The sequence below is a fragment of the Crocuta crocuta genome, unplaced genomic scaffold, assembly GCF_008692635.1.
Source record: "Crocuta crocuta isolate KB4526 unplaced genomic scaffold, BGI_CrCroc_1.0 scaffold516, whole genome shotgun sequence".
NCBI lineage: Eukaryota > Metazoa > Chordata > Mammalia > Carnivora > Hyaenidae > Crocuta > Crocuta crocuta.
In genome coordinates, this window is record NW_027529538.1 from 2,637,803 (window position 1) to 2,654,731 (window position 16,929).

Sequence of the window (16,929 nt, forward strand, 5' to 3'; positions counted from 1 at the left end):
AGAGATGGGGAGGGCCAATGGAAAGTTTCAGAGGAAGAAGTAGACAAGTAGAGATCCAGATAGGTACAGAAAAGGGGATCACTGGGGTAAATAAAAGTCTTCATACATCACAATTTTGGCCCAGGAGCAGAGCTGCCAGTACATGGAAATGAGAAGTGTTCTTGTGTTATGTGCTTCTCAAAAGATGTGCCAGAAGGTCCAGAAGCAAGTACTGCAGATAACAAAGCATGTGCCATGATAGGTAAGGCTACCTGTGGGTGTGGGATGGGCATGACTTTACCACATGGTATCTGGTGTTCTGGCCCATCCCAGTATCCTGTTCCCTGCTTTACTTGACCTGACTCCTTTCGGAATAATAGAGAGGCAAGAGATTATTATAAAGTCATGTTTAACAAGATGGGCCCTGCTGATTACTCATGAATGATGTAGTGGAAATATGCTCTTAAAGATGGCAGTATCTCATTGACTACATTAGTCTATTAATCATAAAGGCTTGTATTTATACAATGATTTCCATCCCTGTCACACCCAACCTCCTGTGGAGCCCAAGAAAGCAAACCATACTTCTGCTAGTAGATAATAGTGTCATTTTGTCACAACCTTAGAAAAGTCTCAAGAGACAACAATCATGCCACTTATTTGTCATGAGGAAAGACTATTCTTGGCCTAGCACATATTTTTGATGGACACCCTCTAGCATGTCACTGGTTTACAGAGTGATTTCCTGTAAATGCTTGGACATAAGATTTTATTTAATCTTCACAAAAATCTTAAGACCTAAACAAATATCCCTGAGCAGACTGAAGTACATAGGTCTTTAAGAGTATTTTTCCAAATACCATTGAGAAGTAAAGGAAGGCCCATCCTGGACTCCTCAAGTCAGTAGAAATGATAAACCCAAACATCTTTGTAAATTCAAGCCTTCTGCAGTATGAATAATCCCAACATTTTTAACTTTTATTTATTAATTTCTGTTTCCTCACCCTAATCTGTTATTTTCTAGATACTGTGGATCTTAGAAACAACTCTACTTTGGGAAAACTCAAGAGGAAACGAAGTAAGAGTGCATAAGATGTTACTTGTTTTTGATGTTAAAAATGAGTTTTTTAATGCTAGAGTAGCATTATGACTATTTACAATAATAAGAGATAACAATAGGATGTCTGTTTAAACATGTCCATATCTTAATTGCTGAAATTTGTAATCTGTTATCTGACCTGGCAAAAGAGATTTTACAGATATAATTAAGCTAAGGACCTTGAAAGTGGAGATTATTCTGGATTATCTGGGTGCACCCAATATAATGGAATAGGTTTTGAAACATGGAGGGCTGTTCCTGGCTGTGGAGGTGGGGTAGGGGGGAGGCTATGGAAGATAGTCACAGAGAGGTGCCATTTTGCTGGCTGGAGGAGAAGGTAGATGGAGGAAAGGAACCAGGAATATGGATGACCTCTGGACACTAGGAAAGTCAAGGAAATGTATTCTACTGTACAGCCTCCAGAAAGGAATGAAGGTCTACTGGAACCTTGGTTTTAGCCCAGAGAAACCCTTGTCAGACTTCTAATTGACATAACCATGAGATAATAAATTTATATTGTTTTAAGCCACTAAATTTGTAGTCATTTGTTATGGCAGCAATAGAAGAGTAATACAGACTTTGGTTGCTGGAAGTGTAGTGCAGCAATAATGCATCTCTAAAAATTTTTTTAAATATTTACCTAGTTTTGAGAGAGAAAGAGAGACAACACGAGCGGGGGAGGGGCAAAGAGAGAGGGAGGCACAGAATACGAAGTAGGCCTCAGGCTCTGAGCTATCAGCACAGAGCCTGACACGGGGCTCAAACATGTGAACTGCGAGATCACGACCTGAGCCAAAGTCAGCCGCTTAACCAGCTGAGCCACCCAGGCTCCACAGCAATAATGCATTTCTAGAAATGTGAATGTGGCTTTGGAATTGGACAATGGGCAGAGGGAAATTGGGCAGCGGGAAGAATATAAGTGGAATGATAGAAAATGTCTCGATTGCCTTGAGCAGTTTGTTTGTAGAAATACGGGGCTGAAGACCCTACTAGAGAAAGCTTGGAAGTGAAGGACATGGTAGAGAAAATCTTTCTGGTCTTTTTAGAAAATATGCAAAGCATCATGAAGACTTAGTAGAAATACAGAAGTTCAAGGTGTCACTGGTAAGGGCTCTGAAGGAAATAAGGAACATGTTTCTGGAAACTAGAGGGAAGAGGATTCTTACTACACAGTGGCAGAATGCTTAGCAAAATTCTGTCCTGCAGAAAATGTGGAAAGCAGAACCTTCTGGATATTTCTAAGCAAGGAGATTTTTAAGCAAGGTGATAAAGGTGCAGCTGGCTTTATTTTTTTCTGCTCATGGTAAAATGTGAGGGGAAAGAGGTAAATAGAGGGAAGAACTGATAAAAGGAATCAAGACTTGATGATTTGGAAAATTCTCAGCTTTTTCAAGCTGCAAAGATGCTAAAATTAGGAGCTCTGCTGTTGAGAGAGGGTGGTCTGTAGTAATAATCAAGAGTGTGATCATACAGTTTTCTGGTAATGTGCCAGAGATAGTAATGGTCAGAAAACTCAATCACAGAAAAGGTTCTTTGAAGGAATTTTGTATGTGACTCACACATCCCCTCCACCATGTTTCCAGAAATAAAAACTAGATATGCGATAGTATAGGAAATACCTGTGGAAGAGTCTGTCTAATGGAGGAAATCCCCATGACATACACGGGAGGGATATACATGGGAAATCCCCATGACATTCTCAGGGATACCTGAGAATCTTCTATCAACAGAAATAGAGACGTCCTTGTCCTAATCACTGGCACCTGTTAGTGTTTACTTCACATGGCAAGAGATTTTGAGGGTGTGGTGAAGGATCTTGAGATGGGGAGACTGTCCTGGATTATGTGGGTAGTCACACGGGTCCTTAAAATCAGAAACCTTTCCTGCTGTGGAGAAATGGTTATGTGTCAATGGGATAATGATCAGAGCAAGGTAGTGTGGCTGGTTTGAAGATGGGTGGGGGGCAAGGAGCCAAGCCTTCAGAAGCTGGAAAAGGTGAAGAGATGGGTTATCTCCTATAGTCTTTGTTCAGTAAGGAACAAAGCCCTGTAGACACCTTGATTTTAGCACAATGAGACTTGTGTCAGATTTCTGACCTTCAGAACTGTAAGATAATAAATTTCTTAGCCATGCAGAACAAGCATCGGAATATTAATATATATTAAACTTTGCCAATCTATGTTATTATTTTGTTTTCTTTGATGCTATTCTTCTTGGTTTGCAGTATGCTAAGGAAGTGGGAGATTTTTATGTAGTGAAATCTATCAGACTTTTCCTTTATGGTTTCTAGGTTATTAAAATTTATAAAGGTATTTCCCACCTCAAGATTTTAAAAAGTTTATATTTGCTTCCAAACTATTTGAAGTACTTAATACTTTTTAATATTTAAATATATAATTCACCTTTTTGTATGTGATGTGAGAGGGTAATTACAGGAAATAACCCCAACTCTTTTTTTCTTCATGATTTGAAATGCCCTTTTTATGTGTCTTCCCCTGTATTCATGGATCTGTGCCTGCACTCTGAATCACTGGTCTGTTTATTTCTAGTGCAGTAGCAAATTGGTTCAATTACAAAGCTTTCAAGTACATTTTGCTCTTCCTACTCATTATATTTTCTTTTGCAAGGAAAAAAGTAAAAAAAAAAATGTAGGGAAGAGCATCGGAAAAGAAAGAAATTTCAGAAGTTCAATAATCCTGGCTTGCTCATTGTGGACTAGTTTTAGAATTAGTCAAAAATTTTCCCCAATGCTTCCCCATTTCCATTGAGGCCTTAATGGAAATTACATTGAACTTGGAGATTAATTTGGGTAGAATTGAGGAACCACGAACCACATATTTATTCAGATCACCTTTTATGTTCTTCAATGTTTTAGTTTTCTTTCTGTAGGCCTTACACATTTTTACTTTTCTTATCAGCTTTATTGTGGTATAATTTCATACAATAGCATTCATCACTGTTGTTGTATGACTGGGTGAGTTTTAACAAATGTGTTCAGTCATGTATTGCCACCACGATCATCACCTGGAATATTTCCATCATCCAGTAAACTTGTGTCCCTTTTCTTACCCTCTAGCACATGACAACAGCTGACCTATTTATGCCACTATTGCATTCTCTTTTCTGGGATTTCATATAAATTAATTCATATAGTATATAGTTTTTTAATGTGTGGCCCTTTCATTTAGCCTGAAACTTTTGAGACACATCCTTGTTAGTGTGTTTGTCAGTAGTTACTCCATTGTTACCACTGAGAAGTATTCCATTACATGAATATACCACAGACTGTCTACTCACCACTTGATAGATGTTGAGCTGTTTCCAGTTTTGGGCTATTACAAATAAAGCTTCTAGAAACATGTGCATACAAATATTTGTGTGGACATATGACTTAACTTTTCTTAAGTAAATATGTAGGAGTGATACTACCAGCTCATCTGAACATATGTATGTGTTCAACATTTTCAGGATCTGCCAAACTAATTTTTATGTTGTATTCTTTTATATTCCCACCAACAAGGTATGAAAGTTCCTATTACTCCACATATTCACCAACACTTGGTATTGCTAATCTTAATTTAATTTAATTTTTTTAAGTTTATTTACTTATTTTGAGAGAGATAGAGAAAGTGAGAGCAGAGGAGGGGCAGAGGAAGAGGGAGAGAGAGAATCCTAAGCAGGCTCTGCACTGTCAGCACAGAGCTGGATGCAGGGCTTGAACTCACAAACTGTGAGATCATGACCTGAGCCCAAATCAAGAGTCAGATACTTACCCAACTGAGCCACTCAGGTGCCCTGCTAATTTTAATTTCAGCCATCCTTATAGGTGAATAATGGTAATTCATGGTTTTAATTTGCATTTTCTTAATGAGTAATGGTGCTGAGCATCTTTTTTATGTGTTTATTTGTCACTATAGATCTCATTTGATGAAGTGCCTATTCAAATCTCTTACCCATATTTAATTGGGTTGTCTATTTTCTAGTCATAAAGTTATTAATATATTCTGGATACAGGTCTTTTACTGGTTGTATGCCCTACTCTCTGCAGTTTCTCTTTTTATTTTCTTAGCAGTGTCAAAAAGCAAAATTTATATTGAAGTCTAACAGTATTTTTTTTTTAATCATCTGAGACATTTCAGTTCTATTTAGGAAATCTTTGCTCAAGATACCATATTTTCTTCAAGAACTTTTATGGTTGTAGCTCTTACATTTAAGTCTGTGATCCAGTTTGAGTTAATTTTTGCATATGGTGTGAGGTAATGATTGATTCTTTCTTTTGGCATTCACATATCCAGTTGTTCCGGACCATTTGTGCATTGAATCAATGAATTAAGTACCTTGGCACCCTTGTTGGATGTCAGTTGTCCATCTGTGTGTGGGTGTATCTTTGGACTTCCTTTTCTGTTTATCTATATGTCTATATTTTCGCCAGTACTACACCATCTTGATTACTATAGCTTTATAATAAGTCCTTAAATCTGGTAGTGTAAGACCCTCCATTTTGTTTTCTTTTTTCAAATTTGTTTTGGCTCCTTTAGGCCCTTCACTTTGAAACTCTTTCTGTCTTTTAGTTCAGCTACTCTCAGAGTTAACGTCACTGTCCAAAGTGCCTACCGAGCTCCAGTCATGTATCTATGTATTAGGCCAACAGAGAGAAAAGGGTGAAGAACAAAAAACATCTTCCCCCAGAGGTCTATCTCTTTTGTGAGAAGTTTTCCTAGAGTTCCCCTCCTCCCAGACAACATTCTGCCCTTACCTAATTGATCCAATCTTAACTGGTGACAGTGAGCACTTTTAAGGGAGGTTACAAACTAGGGTATTTTGTACAGAAACATTGACAACTACAACAGTGCCGGTGTTCTGTGAGTTAAACAGGAATAGAAGATGCATATCTGGAATGCAATCTGAACAAATGACCTCATCAGTTCTTTAAAATTTGTTGAAATTTCCTTTGCACTGTAATGTATGGTATTTGTAAGTGGTCTACGCCACTTTAAAAGAGTATATGTTGAACTGTTTCTTGGGCTCTAGCCCCACCCCAGACACATTTTTATCAAGCACAACTTTATGGTCTAAATCTCCTAAATTAGGCTGTATTTGTTCCATTGGGTTTGCACAGAGATGTGTTCAGTTCTTCCACATGATTGTGTATTTTCCAATTCCTCCTTATTCTGTTGTTTTGCTTTAAATACTTTGAGGCTATTCATGACTGTTATAACTCAGTGGATTATTTTTATTATACACAGTTCTTCTTTATCTTAATACTTTTTGCCTTAAAATCTCTTTCTTGGGATGCTAATATTGTTACCTGAACTTTTAATATTTTGATTTTTTGAATATTTTTTATTCCATTTTCATTAAGTCCTCTCATATAGCTGTGTTTTATGTCTCTTATAACAGCACTTAGCTTTTTGTAGTCTTCTCTGATAATCCTAATCTTTTAACAGTTCAGTTTTACTTGCATTTATTGTGAATTCCCGGTATATGTGGATTTACATCTTCTATATTAGTATTGATCATTCTTTCTCTGTGTTTTTATGTTCATTTCCTGCTTTCTGATGGATTGAGATTGAATTCTATATTCCCCCATTTTCCTCCACTGTTTTGGAAATTTGAGATGAAATTTCTCTGATCTCTTTACCATGCCTCAATCCCAAACAATGACAAGGACCTGGGCATGTGGATTTACTACATACTCAGCATTCCATCACCATGTAGCCACTGTTGTGTAATGTTTTATTCTTAACTTTCTTTAATTACAAATGTTGAAACTATTATCATGTGTGCAGCTGATGTTTACTTAAATTAAAAATATTTTAACATTTTATGGTTTACCCTTGTTTCTTTTCTTTCTCTCTTTTTTAATAGATCAGTTATTTACTTAGCTTCTTTTTAAGAAATTTAGAACACCAAATTGTGAAGATAAACTCCCACTTGTGAGAGAAAACACAGAGCGGGGATGGCCCTGAAGCTTTGGGACAGTTTGGATTTTTTGGCAGAAATTCCAAGTCCACNTATTAATTTTCTGGGTTGTTTCCTTGGCTGTGCAGAAGCTTTTAATCTTGATGAGGTCCCAACAGTTTATTTTTGCTCTTGATTCCCTTGCTTTTGGGGATGTGTCAAGTAAGAAGTTGCTGCGGCCAAGTCCACACCTTTCTAATCAACCTTGTGTTGCGCTGTAATCTCATATTTCTCCTTCTCTGTGTTGAAGATCTCCTTTTCCTGATGTCTGGGTTTATGCAGCTGTTTCTTCTTGAAGTAAGATTCGAGATGTTTGGGGATTTTCACACTACTGATAATAAATTTTGGTGGAGATGGTAATGACACATTTCTGGTGTGTTCTATGCAGAGGAACTCTATTGAGGGCCAGAGGGCCGGTCACAAATAGCAAATGCTACTCATTTGCCTCAATAGAGTCCAGTGAGGATAGTCAAAATCGTCCCAGAAGTGATGCTGGCTCGTAGTTTCCTCACGTGCTGCTGAAAGGCTTTTTGCCGTGACTCAACAGCTTTCTAGACATGTCTTCAGTAGGATGATACCTAGGCATTTTGCCACGTTTAAGCACTAGAATACCACCAATTCTTGTCATCACCAACTGGTTTTGTGACAGCAGCAAGAACCTTCTTTTTCTTTTCAATTCTGAATATAGCTGCTGAATACTTCCTATTGTATGTGGCCTTTCTAGAAAACATAGTCGATGGGGAATATCTGCCAATGTCTCTGACTAGGACAGGGTTTCAGCTGCAGTGGGGCTTCCCCTGTGGCATTTTAGCCTTGAGGTTGCCTTTCTTATCCTTGCCACCAGCATCAGCCTTCTTGGCTTTTCTTAGCATCTGGCTTCGCAGATTTTCCATCTGCCATCTTGCAGGATGGGAAAGAACTCACTCTTTTTGTTTGTTTGTTTTCTTTCACTTTTGTTCAGCTGATTTAAATCTTTTGGTTCTTTTAGTGAATAGTCTCCAAGTAGCAGACTCTCCAAGTGTTATATTTGCAAATTTGCCTTGATAGAATTTTTTTTAGCAAGGTTAAAAATTCTAGGTTGACATTTATTTCTCCTCAGTACAGCGAAGTGGTTACTGCCCTGTCTTCTCAAATTATTGTGTGGCTGATGAAAATTCTTTTACTGTGTCATTTCTTGGTAAATAATCTTACTTTTCTTTCAAAAAGCCCTGGTCACCATGATTGAATCATGGAAAGCTTGAAAGTACAGAAAACTTGGGAAAACAAACACCAATATAGTTTTACATAAATTCATAATTAACTTTATACCCATTCTTACTTTATCGCATTTTTGTCCATCTATTCATTTGTCTGTTCATCCACTCTACTAGCTCATCTTTAAATATGAAACATTTCTGGGGCGCCTGGGTGGCTCAGTTGGTTGGGTGTCCGACTTCAGCTCAGGTCATGATCTCACGGTTTGTGGGTTTGAGCCCCGCGTCGGGCTCTGTGCTGACAGCCAGCTCAGAGCCTGGAGCCTGTTTCAGATTCTGTGTTTCCCTCTCTCTCTGACCCTCCCCTGCTCATGCTGTCTCTCGCTCTCTCAGAAACAAATAAAACATAAAAAAAAATAAATATGAAACATCTCAAAGTTGCAGACATCAGTACATGTCCTAAATACTTCAGCATGCATATCAGTAACTAGAATTCAATATTTGCTTTCAGTTCTTTTTTCTTTTCCTTTTGAGATAATCTTTATATTGAAATGCACAAATATTAAGGGTATCATTTGATAAGTTCTGGTAAATGCCTTCCCTTGTATAATACAAATCCTTACCAAGATGTAGAACATGACATTCCCCCTGGAAAGAACTATTATGCCCTATGGTACATGCTTACCTTTCACCCAACAGAGGGAACCATTTTTCTTATTTTTTCATTGTAAGTTAATTTGGTTTGTTTTAAAACTTTCAATAAGTGAGCCTTTAGAGCATGCTCTCATTTGGTGTAAGGTTTCTTTTACTAGCCATAATATTTTTAAGATTTATCCACATTGTTAAATATATCAGCATTTTGTTCCTTTTTATTGCAAAGTTTTGCACATTATATGAATATACCAAACTTTGTGTGTACGTTCTTCTGTTGGTGGACACTGCAAGTGCTTCCTGTTTTTGCTCATATGAAAAAGCTACAGTGAATATTCTTGTAGAAGTCTTTCTGGGCCTCACGCCTTCAGATCTCTTGCATAAATACCTAGGAATGAAATTTCTGGGAAATGGGATAGGTGCATTAATTCTTCTTTTCCCTGCAAACCCATGTGGGGGTGATAGGGCACACACAAGCTATGCTCAAGCTAAGGAAAACCACACTTCAGGAACACCAGTCTTAGAAGGGAGCTGCTAACAAACATGCTCAAGCCTTATCCCTGAGGGAGACATTATCTTATTAGCTGAAACTCAAGCAAACCTCCTCTGGGGAGAAGGGGGAGACTTTCTAAGGAGGGAGACATTCTTTATTTTATACACGTCAGTAAACAAATCAGCTCTCTGACCCAGAAGGTTACTTACCCCTGGCTTCCAAGGCTGTTTGTTATTCAAACATCCTTGCACAGGCAGTTTGAGGCCTGTGGAAATGCCAAGGAAAACTGCCTCCCAACAAATTCACTTCACATGGAAGATTCTGGCAAATTTCCCCAACAAGACACCACTCCGTCAGCCATTTTGATTAATCTGACCAGTGCGGGCTAGGACCAAATCCATTCAATTTGTTTTTTTAACAAATTTATATTCAACAAATGTCATAAAGCATAAATATTTAACAAAGTTTATAAAGCATAAATGAGTTAGATCTCTAATGACGAGCCTAAGCTATAATTTACCATGTTTGCATAAGGAGGCAAGTGAATGCTTGGCTTTCACGTAAGAAGTGCAATCCCATGGACACACATAGTGGCCCTGAAAGGGAAGGGGTTACAGTTGTTGGGGAACATATATCCGCCAGGAGAAGATAGACAGTGCCTCCAACGTGGGCCCCCGGCCAGCTGCAAATCTTAGCCTTCTCAGTTTTATTTGATGCATTGAGTTGTTGATTTGGGAGTGGGGTTGAGAGGGAAACTTCCTGAGGACAGTCCATCTAACCTGTCCTCTTTGCCAACCAAGTGGCCTCTGTCTCCTTTCCCCAGTGACTGAGAGTAGGGGTAGGGATGATGCCAGAGGGTTCTTGCATGGGACGTGCAGACGCTGGGGCCTGTCTCTGTTTTCTTGTGTCTGATGCAGAATGGTAGACTCAGTATCTCTGTGGTAAGAGACGTGTACCAGTGTGGTTTCTCTCTGGAAGCAGGATTTGGGACAGTTCTGCAAGGCAGATGTCATTAATGTTCCTCCTTCCTCCATACCTACTAGGGTTTACCAGGTTCCCTCTTCAGATGCCTGGATTTTTGCTCTTCCTTTACTGCCACAAAACCTGGGTGTACCATTCAGGTGGCTGGAATTTCTTCCTTTCCAAATTATCTCCTATTCCCACTCAGACCGTTTATCCAGGGGTCAGATATAAGTGGAGTGAAAGCATTTTCATAAAATGTAATCAGAATTAAATCTGAACCCCATAGGCTCTCTGAAGGCTGTGCCCTTCAGGCTGGTAAGGGAGACAATGAGGCATCATCTCCAGGAACAGGAATGACTGTACAGAATCCTGAGTTTTCAGAACTGGTCTATCAAACACCATTAATCCCCCACTGCTTTTATCCCAGTCATGATGCAGGAATGAAGCTGATCCCTTCTGGGGACAGCCGCCTTCCATGACCAAAGAACCTTCCAGAAGTGCATGGACAGGAAGAGATGAGGGATGTACAGTCAGAGATGAGGACAGGAAGAGATGAGGAACGTACGGCAGTAAAAATCTAGTTGCTGACTATTACTATTTCACAATAGTAACAAGGTACAAGCTCTGTTTACCCAGCGTCAATGGTCGTCTCATGTGTCTGTGTTTTCACATCATTCACAAGAATGCAAAACACAGTACACAATCCGCTGTGGTTTCTTTACATCCTCCCGGAACTTCAGGCCTTAGAGGGCAAGTAAGTGGGAGGATTTGGGTCACAACTGCAAGTACAGAGACTGCTTAAGTCTCCACTTCAAAGCTGAGAACACCTCCCAACCCCTCATATGGCAGATTATCCGTGACACCATCCAGCTGTGAGGACTGTGACTCCTTATTGCACATTTGAAGGTACAGGGAAGACACTTGAAGAGGAAACATGTTAATATATACCTGCAACAATTATCATTCAGGCGAAAGCAATTTTAGTGGGGTTTTTTTTTTTCAATTTTCAAAGGAAGATCATCTCCTATAGTCTCCCAAGTCCGTGCAGAATAAAGCATTAACTCTGTAGTCAACCTTACACTGCTGCGCTCATAGTTAAGAATTTTGGGGGTGCCTGGGTGGCTTAGTCAGTTAAGCCTCCGACTTTCGCTTAGGTCATGATCTCGCGGTTCGTGGGTTCGAGCCCCGCGTCGGGCTCTGTGCTGACTGCCAGCTCAGAGCCTGGAGGCTGTTTCGGAGTCTGTCACTCCCTCTCTCTCTGACCCTCCCCTGCTCACGCTGTCTCTCTCTCTCTCCTACAAATAAATAAAACATTTGAAAAAAAAAGAATTTTGCCCTGTTCTGGTGGCCTGAAAAAGTACCTGAAAACTACCAACATCTATGGCTTTGAGAATTATATTTACAGCTCGGAATGATTAACTTTATTCTCTTTTGTTCGAAGGAAAAAAGAAAGGTCATTGCTGGACAAGACATAAAAGGAAATTGCAGAGAAACATACCCCCAAAAGGTAAGCACATGAGTGTAAGGTCCTGTTTATGGTCTCCCTGCAGGACTGCGGCTCCTGAGGGCTCTGATTGCTTCCTAGCGGTGGCATAATTAGGACATAAATTAAGCCACTGTTACAGAGAGGCCTGAACACAGTGGCTTCCACAAACTGGTTTAGTTCTCTTACGTGTAATCACCCAGAGCTAAATGATTCAGGGAGACACTGCCATCCTCAACATGTGGCTTCTCTGCTTGGCCAAGAAATTGTTATTAATTTGCTAAGATGTCCCACAGAAAGCTAAATGCAAAAGCAGACTGTGTAAGTGTGTGTGCATATGTATGTAACAAAAACATGTAATTACACAAATGTGTTTTTAGGTATCTATGAATTCTTATTTGCACATATTTATCTACCTATATGGAGAGAGGCATCGATATAGATATAGGGATAAATCAGTAGATGTGAACCAATAAGAATATACGTGGCAGTTGTATATGGTCATTGGAATATATGTGATATTTATATTTTTATTTGTGTTTTTTAAATGCAGGTGTGTACATTGCAAATATTAAACACGTTCTAATTTTGTAATGAAAAAAGATTATTTAAGTAGTAAAGTGGCAGCCTTGGTGGCTCTGTCAGTTAAGCATCCAGCTCTTGATTTCAGTTCAGATCATGATTTCATGGTTTGTGAGATCAAACCAAGCCATGGTTTGAGATTCTCTCTCCCTTTCTGCCATTTCCCTGCTCATGTGCACACATGGGCACACATGCTCTCTCTCTCTCTCTCAAAATAAATAAATGAACATTTAAAAACAAATAAGTAGTAAAATATACAAAGACAAAAGCTTAAGGAAGTATGTTGAATAAGTTAATTATGGCTCTCTCTAGGATGGTGATGTTTCATACAATTTTTATTTTCTAACTTTCCAGTAGTACATATGTAATACTTCTTTTTAAATTTTATTTTATTTTTATTTAAGAGAAAGACAGCGTGTATGGGAGTGGGGGAGGCAGGAGGGAGGAAGAGAGAGAGAGAAAGAGAGAGAGAGCGAATCCTAAGCAGGTTCTATGCTCAACATGAAGTCCAATGCAGGGCTCGATCCCACAACCCCAGGATCATGACTCAAAATGAAACCAAGGGTCAGACACCCAACTGACTGAGTCACCCAGGTGCCCCTATATGTACTACTTCTATTTGGACCCCTGAAATCTTGTTTATTTCAATAGTGGTTTAAAGAACTCTTTTCTTCTAGACAATGAGACTAAGACCCCATTTTCCATATGATTACCAATTTTGAACCAGATCCACATAGTAAGATTTCAGAGTCTAATTAAAAGTTGTTAATTTTCACCAATCTGTATATTTTACGTTCTTGTCAATTTATATGGCTTCCCTGTTGGTGAATGTGTACAATTTTGTTTGGAAAGAAAAAAAAGTGGTTGCATCCATGTTAGAACCCTTACTTTCAAAATGCCAAATTTTTGGATTTAATTATTATAACATTTTCATTTAGGTCTCTGTGTATATATATATAATCTAAACCATTTCTTTCCAGAGTACAATGGATTCTTTATGTAATTTAAAAGTCTTCCCTACTAAAAGTGGGGCATGTACTTCTCTTTGAGATCCCTTACCATTAACATGCTTTCTTGTCTGAGTGAATAGTGAAAGGGGGTTCAGAATTAAATCTGGTGTTCACTCACTTGCTTTTGGTCTCTCATGTCAACTGCTGTTTTGTCCAACTCTGTATCTTCCCTTGCTTATCCCCTAGATAGCAGCAACACTACTGACCAGTTGGCCTCCAGTGGGAAAAAGAGAAAACTGCATATGCAAGAACCTGCCAAGATTAAGCGTAAGATACAGTTTGTACCATTTACACTTGGTCCCATGGGTCAATACAAATTTTTCTAAGGTTTTGAGGAACATATATTCTCCTTAATTTTTTACTAGCCAAAGTTACCAGTCAATTTGAGAGCTACAAAATCTAGAAAGCAAACCCATTTGGAGCCAAGGTTATAAATTGTTTGCATTTATATTATAGTTTTTATTTGCCCCGGACCTAAAATCCTTTCCTTGAGTTTTATCTGCTTTTCATGAAAATATCTTTACCTTACATCATTGGCTTATTAAAATGGCCAGACTTAGTAAATTACAAATTAGAAAGCAAGTTTATTTTCTCATTGCTCTTTCAAGTCTACGTTCTGGATGAGTTTTTCTTGTCTTGGGCGTGCCTGATAGTGTTTTTTTTCCTTGTCACAAGTGAAATCTGTTTCCAGTAGTTGAGAGTCCTTTCTGGGCTACATTAAAACTTCAATATTTTCTCCATTTCAAAGTACTTCCCCTCCTTCAACCTGAGCAATCATTGGTCTGGGGCACCTGCAAGGCAGAGGTGGCATGATCAGATTTTTCTCACGTTATCTCTTGGCTCAGCCCCCACTCAAGAGCTGTTGGTTTGGGCCCTTCCAGGATTAGGGGGCATGGATGAGAGAGGCGAGATAATAATATGGAAGTGTCTCATGTGACAGAGGCAGCTCTGAGATAACATTGGAAATGCAGAGTACACAGTCACTAGCTCTTTCCTCCACAAGATTCTTTCATCAGCTTCTCAGTGTGGTCTGGCACCACTGCTTGACTTCTTTGGAGAGAAACGTAGGCATTCTTCTGCAGCCTGGATGTGAAGGAGGAGCTAGAGCTGGGATAATCTGTTCCGCCAATACTTTGTATGGTCACATAGGTGGTTTGGTGCATTGCCTTCCAATGTGAATTGCTTGAAACTATGGTGACCCACTCACCCCAGGATAGTCCCAGTTTTGCCACTGGAAATCCTGTATCCTGGATAACTCTTAGTTCTGGGTAGACTGGGACAATTAGTTACCCTTCTTAGCACTTAGTGAATTGTTCCCAGCTATTGAGACTTCTACTAAAACGTTGGGAAAATAAGAAAGAATTTTAAATTCTGTCACACTTACTACTAGAGATTAATTAATACCAAGCATAACAATTAAAAAATAACCTTAAATTATATTCTGACTGCCATATTAGAGTTTGTGGTGGGGGATTTTATTATTAAATGGATATTACACCCTGGGAACACAAAAAATAGTTAAATCCTGTCTTGCTTCGTCAGTGTGTTTTCAAAGTAAAACACAACAGTGCTGTATTATGAAGTAGTTGGTTTTAAGATCCAAATCTCCTTACGCCAAAAACTCCACAGACTAGAATGGACTTCAGTATATTTCCTTTTTTTCCCTAAAAGTATTAGGCCTTACAAGTTTGTTGAAAGGGAAATCTAACATAGCTACTAGTTCCTGGAAAGGTGTAACCAGGGAGAGACAGATAGAGAACAAGAAAGAACTCTTATTTGTTGGATTATCCAAGGCTGTGTTTAGAGCTTTAGTGTCAAGCCTGACTGGCAGGTAGAAAGACAAGAATAAGATGCCTGGATCTCTTCTCACTGGGCTGTGAATATGGACCTTCAGAAAAGGGATGAGGGAGAGCAGCACAGAGTCCATAACCACTTAGGTATCTTGGGTAGAGAGGAGGCAAGGAGGGCCCCTTAGAGAACCATATCTGGGTGGATGACCTTCTATGACCTGGTGACCCCACTTTCTGGAAAAAAGGAAGCAAGAGGGGGTAAAAAGATTAATCTGCCTTTTTGAGAACCATATTTCTACCTTTTTAGTAGTTCTCCTTAACCCATTGCTAATAATACCCAAGTCTTCCACCTTCTTATAGAAGATTCTTATAGATTGAATTCATAGATCTTTGTAGAGCCCTCATTTGAACTGCTGGTATCTTGGTTAAACTATAACAGAGTGACAACTTGCAAGTCCGTAGCTTTTTTGATGTTGTGATAAGGTCTAATTATCAATATTTGTACATGGGGCCATTTTGGTCTTGAAGAGATGAAAACCCTCTCAGTAGTTGTTTAGGCTAAAGACCAGAAAGTGGAATTACTTAGCAAGCAATTGGTCTGTTTTAGATTTTATTGAAAGAAAGATTTTTTTTAACTTTACTGGTCTAATATGCTTGTAACCTGCTGACATTTTACAGCAGTTAGGACATTTTACAGCAGTTAGAAAATATTTCCTTATGGGGTCTAAATAACCCCACACAGTACCACCAGGTGGTAGGGCATGGAACACAGAGAGGAAAAAAGGAATTTATCTTCCTGCCTGAGAAAATAAACCACATTTGAATGATAGAAAACACTGAGATGCATATCCACAGCCAAAACTTGCAAAAGGAAGAACATTTCTTGCTGCAACATCTGCCAGGTCAATCCTTAATAAGTATTTGAAATTAAGATTTTAGAAGACTCAATTCTACCCATTCTTCTTAGGATAGCCTTCTTCTGGTTAGTTTCTTAGATTCTAATATCTTTGTCAAAACCAAGATGGACAGAGCCTTTTAAATGACTTCATTCAAGGTGATGTGTAACATGAGTCTCACCTGTGAAGCTTACTGTAGACTGTCCATCACAGAACTTCCATTTCTATTTCTCCACAAGAAGAAACCTGAAATGCCTTCACTTAATTTTGTGATTTTTTGTCTCAACTTTCTCTGAATAGTTTAGTTTCTTTAATGGCAATGATCACCATCTTGATTTCATATGTTTGTTGAAAAGACTAAGTCAATTAGTAGATGTACAATTGGTATCTATTAAGCACTTAACACGTAGCTTCTTGAGATATAAATGAAATGCTGATTCCACTGTTTGTTTTACTAACATGGGATATGACAAATAAAATATAAGGTGAACATAAGATGAGATATCTAATTCATGGTATCTTAAAACTAGGGATTGTATATTTTTCTTTATCCATTAAATAGGCTTTGGGGAAGTTATATTCAAATGGAAATTTTGGAAAGCACTAGTACATGCAGTGATTATATGTTTCTATTTTCTCAGGGAAAAAGAGAGGCAGACCTCCTGTTTACTCAACTCATAGTGACAAAGCCCCACAGAAAAAAGTCCGGTCAAAAGGTAAAGAAGAAAAGGAAAATAACTTCAGTAACTAAACAGCTGATTTCCTGTGCTCTGTGATTTTAGTAATAAATCCACTTCCCTAATTGTTTTTGCAGCTTTAGTAGCTGTTG

General features: G+C 38.7%; 1 protein-coding gene and 1 pseudogene across 6 annotated transcripts in view; one reads left to right on the forward strand and one right to left on the reverse strand.

Moving 5' to 3' along the window:
* SP140 (SP140 nuclear body protein) overlaps positions 1–16,929 on the forward strand; it is a 70,301-nt gene that overhangs the window by 40,661 nt on the left and 12,711 nt on the right. For all 6 annotated transcript variants that reach the window (XM_077761368.1, XM_077761372.1, XM_077761371.1 and 3 more), the window contains 5 exons: positions 125–241; positions 1,004–1,057; positions 11,781–11,846; positions 13,601–13,681; positions 16,742–16,816. In XM_077761368.1, the coding sequence (XP_077617494.1) occupies positions 125–241; positions 1,004–1,057; positions 11,781–11,846; positions 13,601–13,681; positions 16,742–16,816 (393 nt within the window). The remainder of the gene's footprint in view (positions 1–124; positions 242–1,003; positions 1,058–11,780; positions 11,847–13,600; positions 13,682–16,741; positions 16,817–16,929) is intronic.
* LOC144229311 (large ribosomal subunit protein eL6 pseudogene) lies at positions 6,960–7,939 on the reverse strand (annotated as a pseudogene).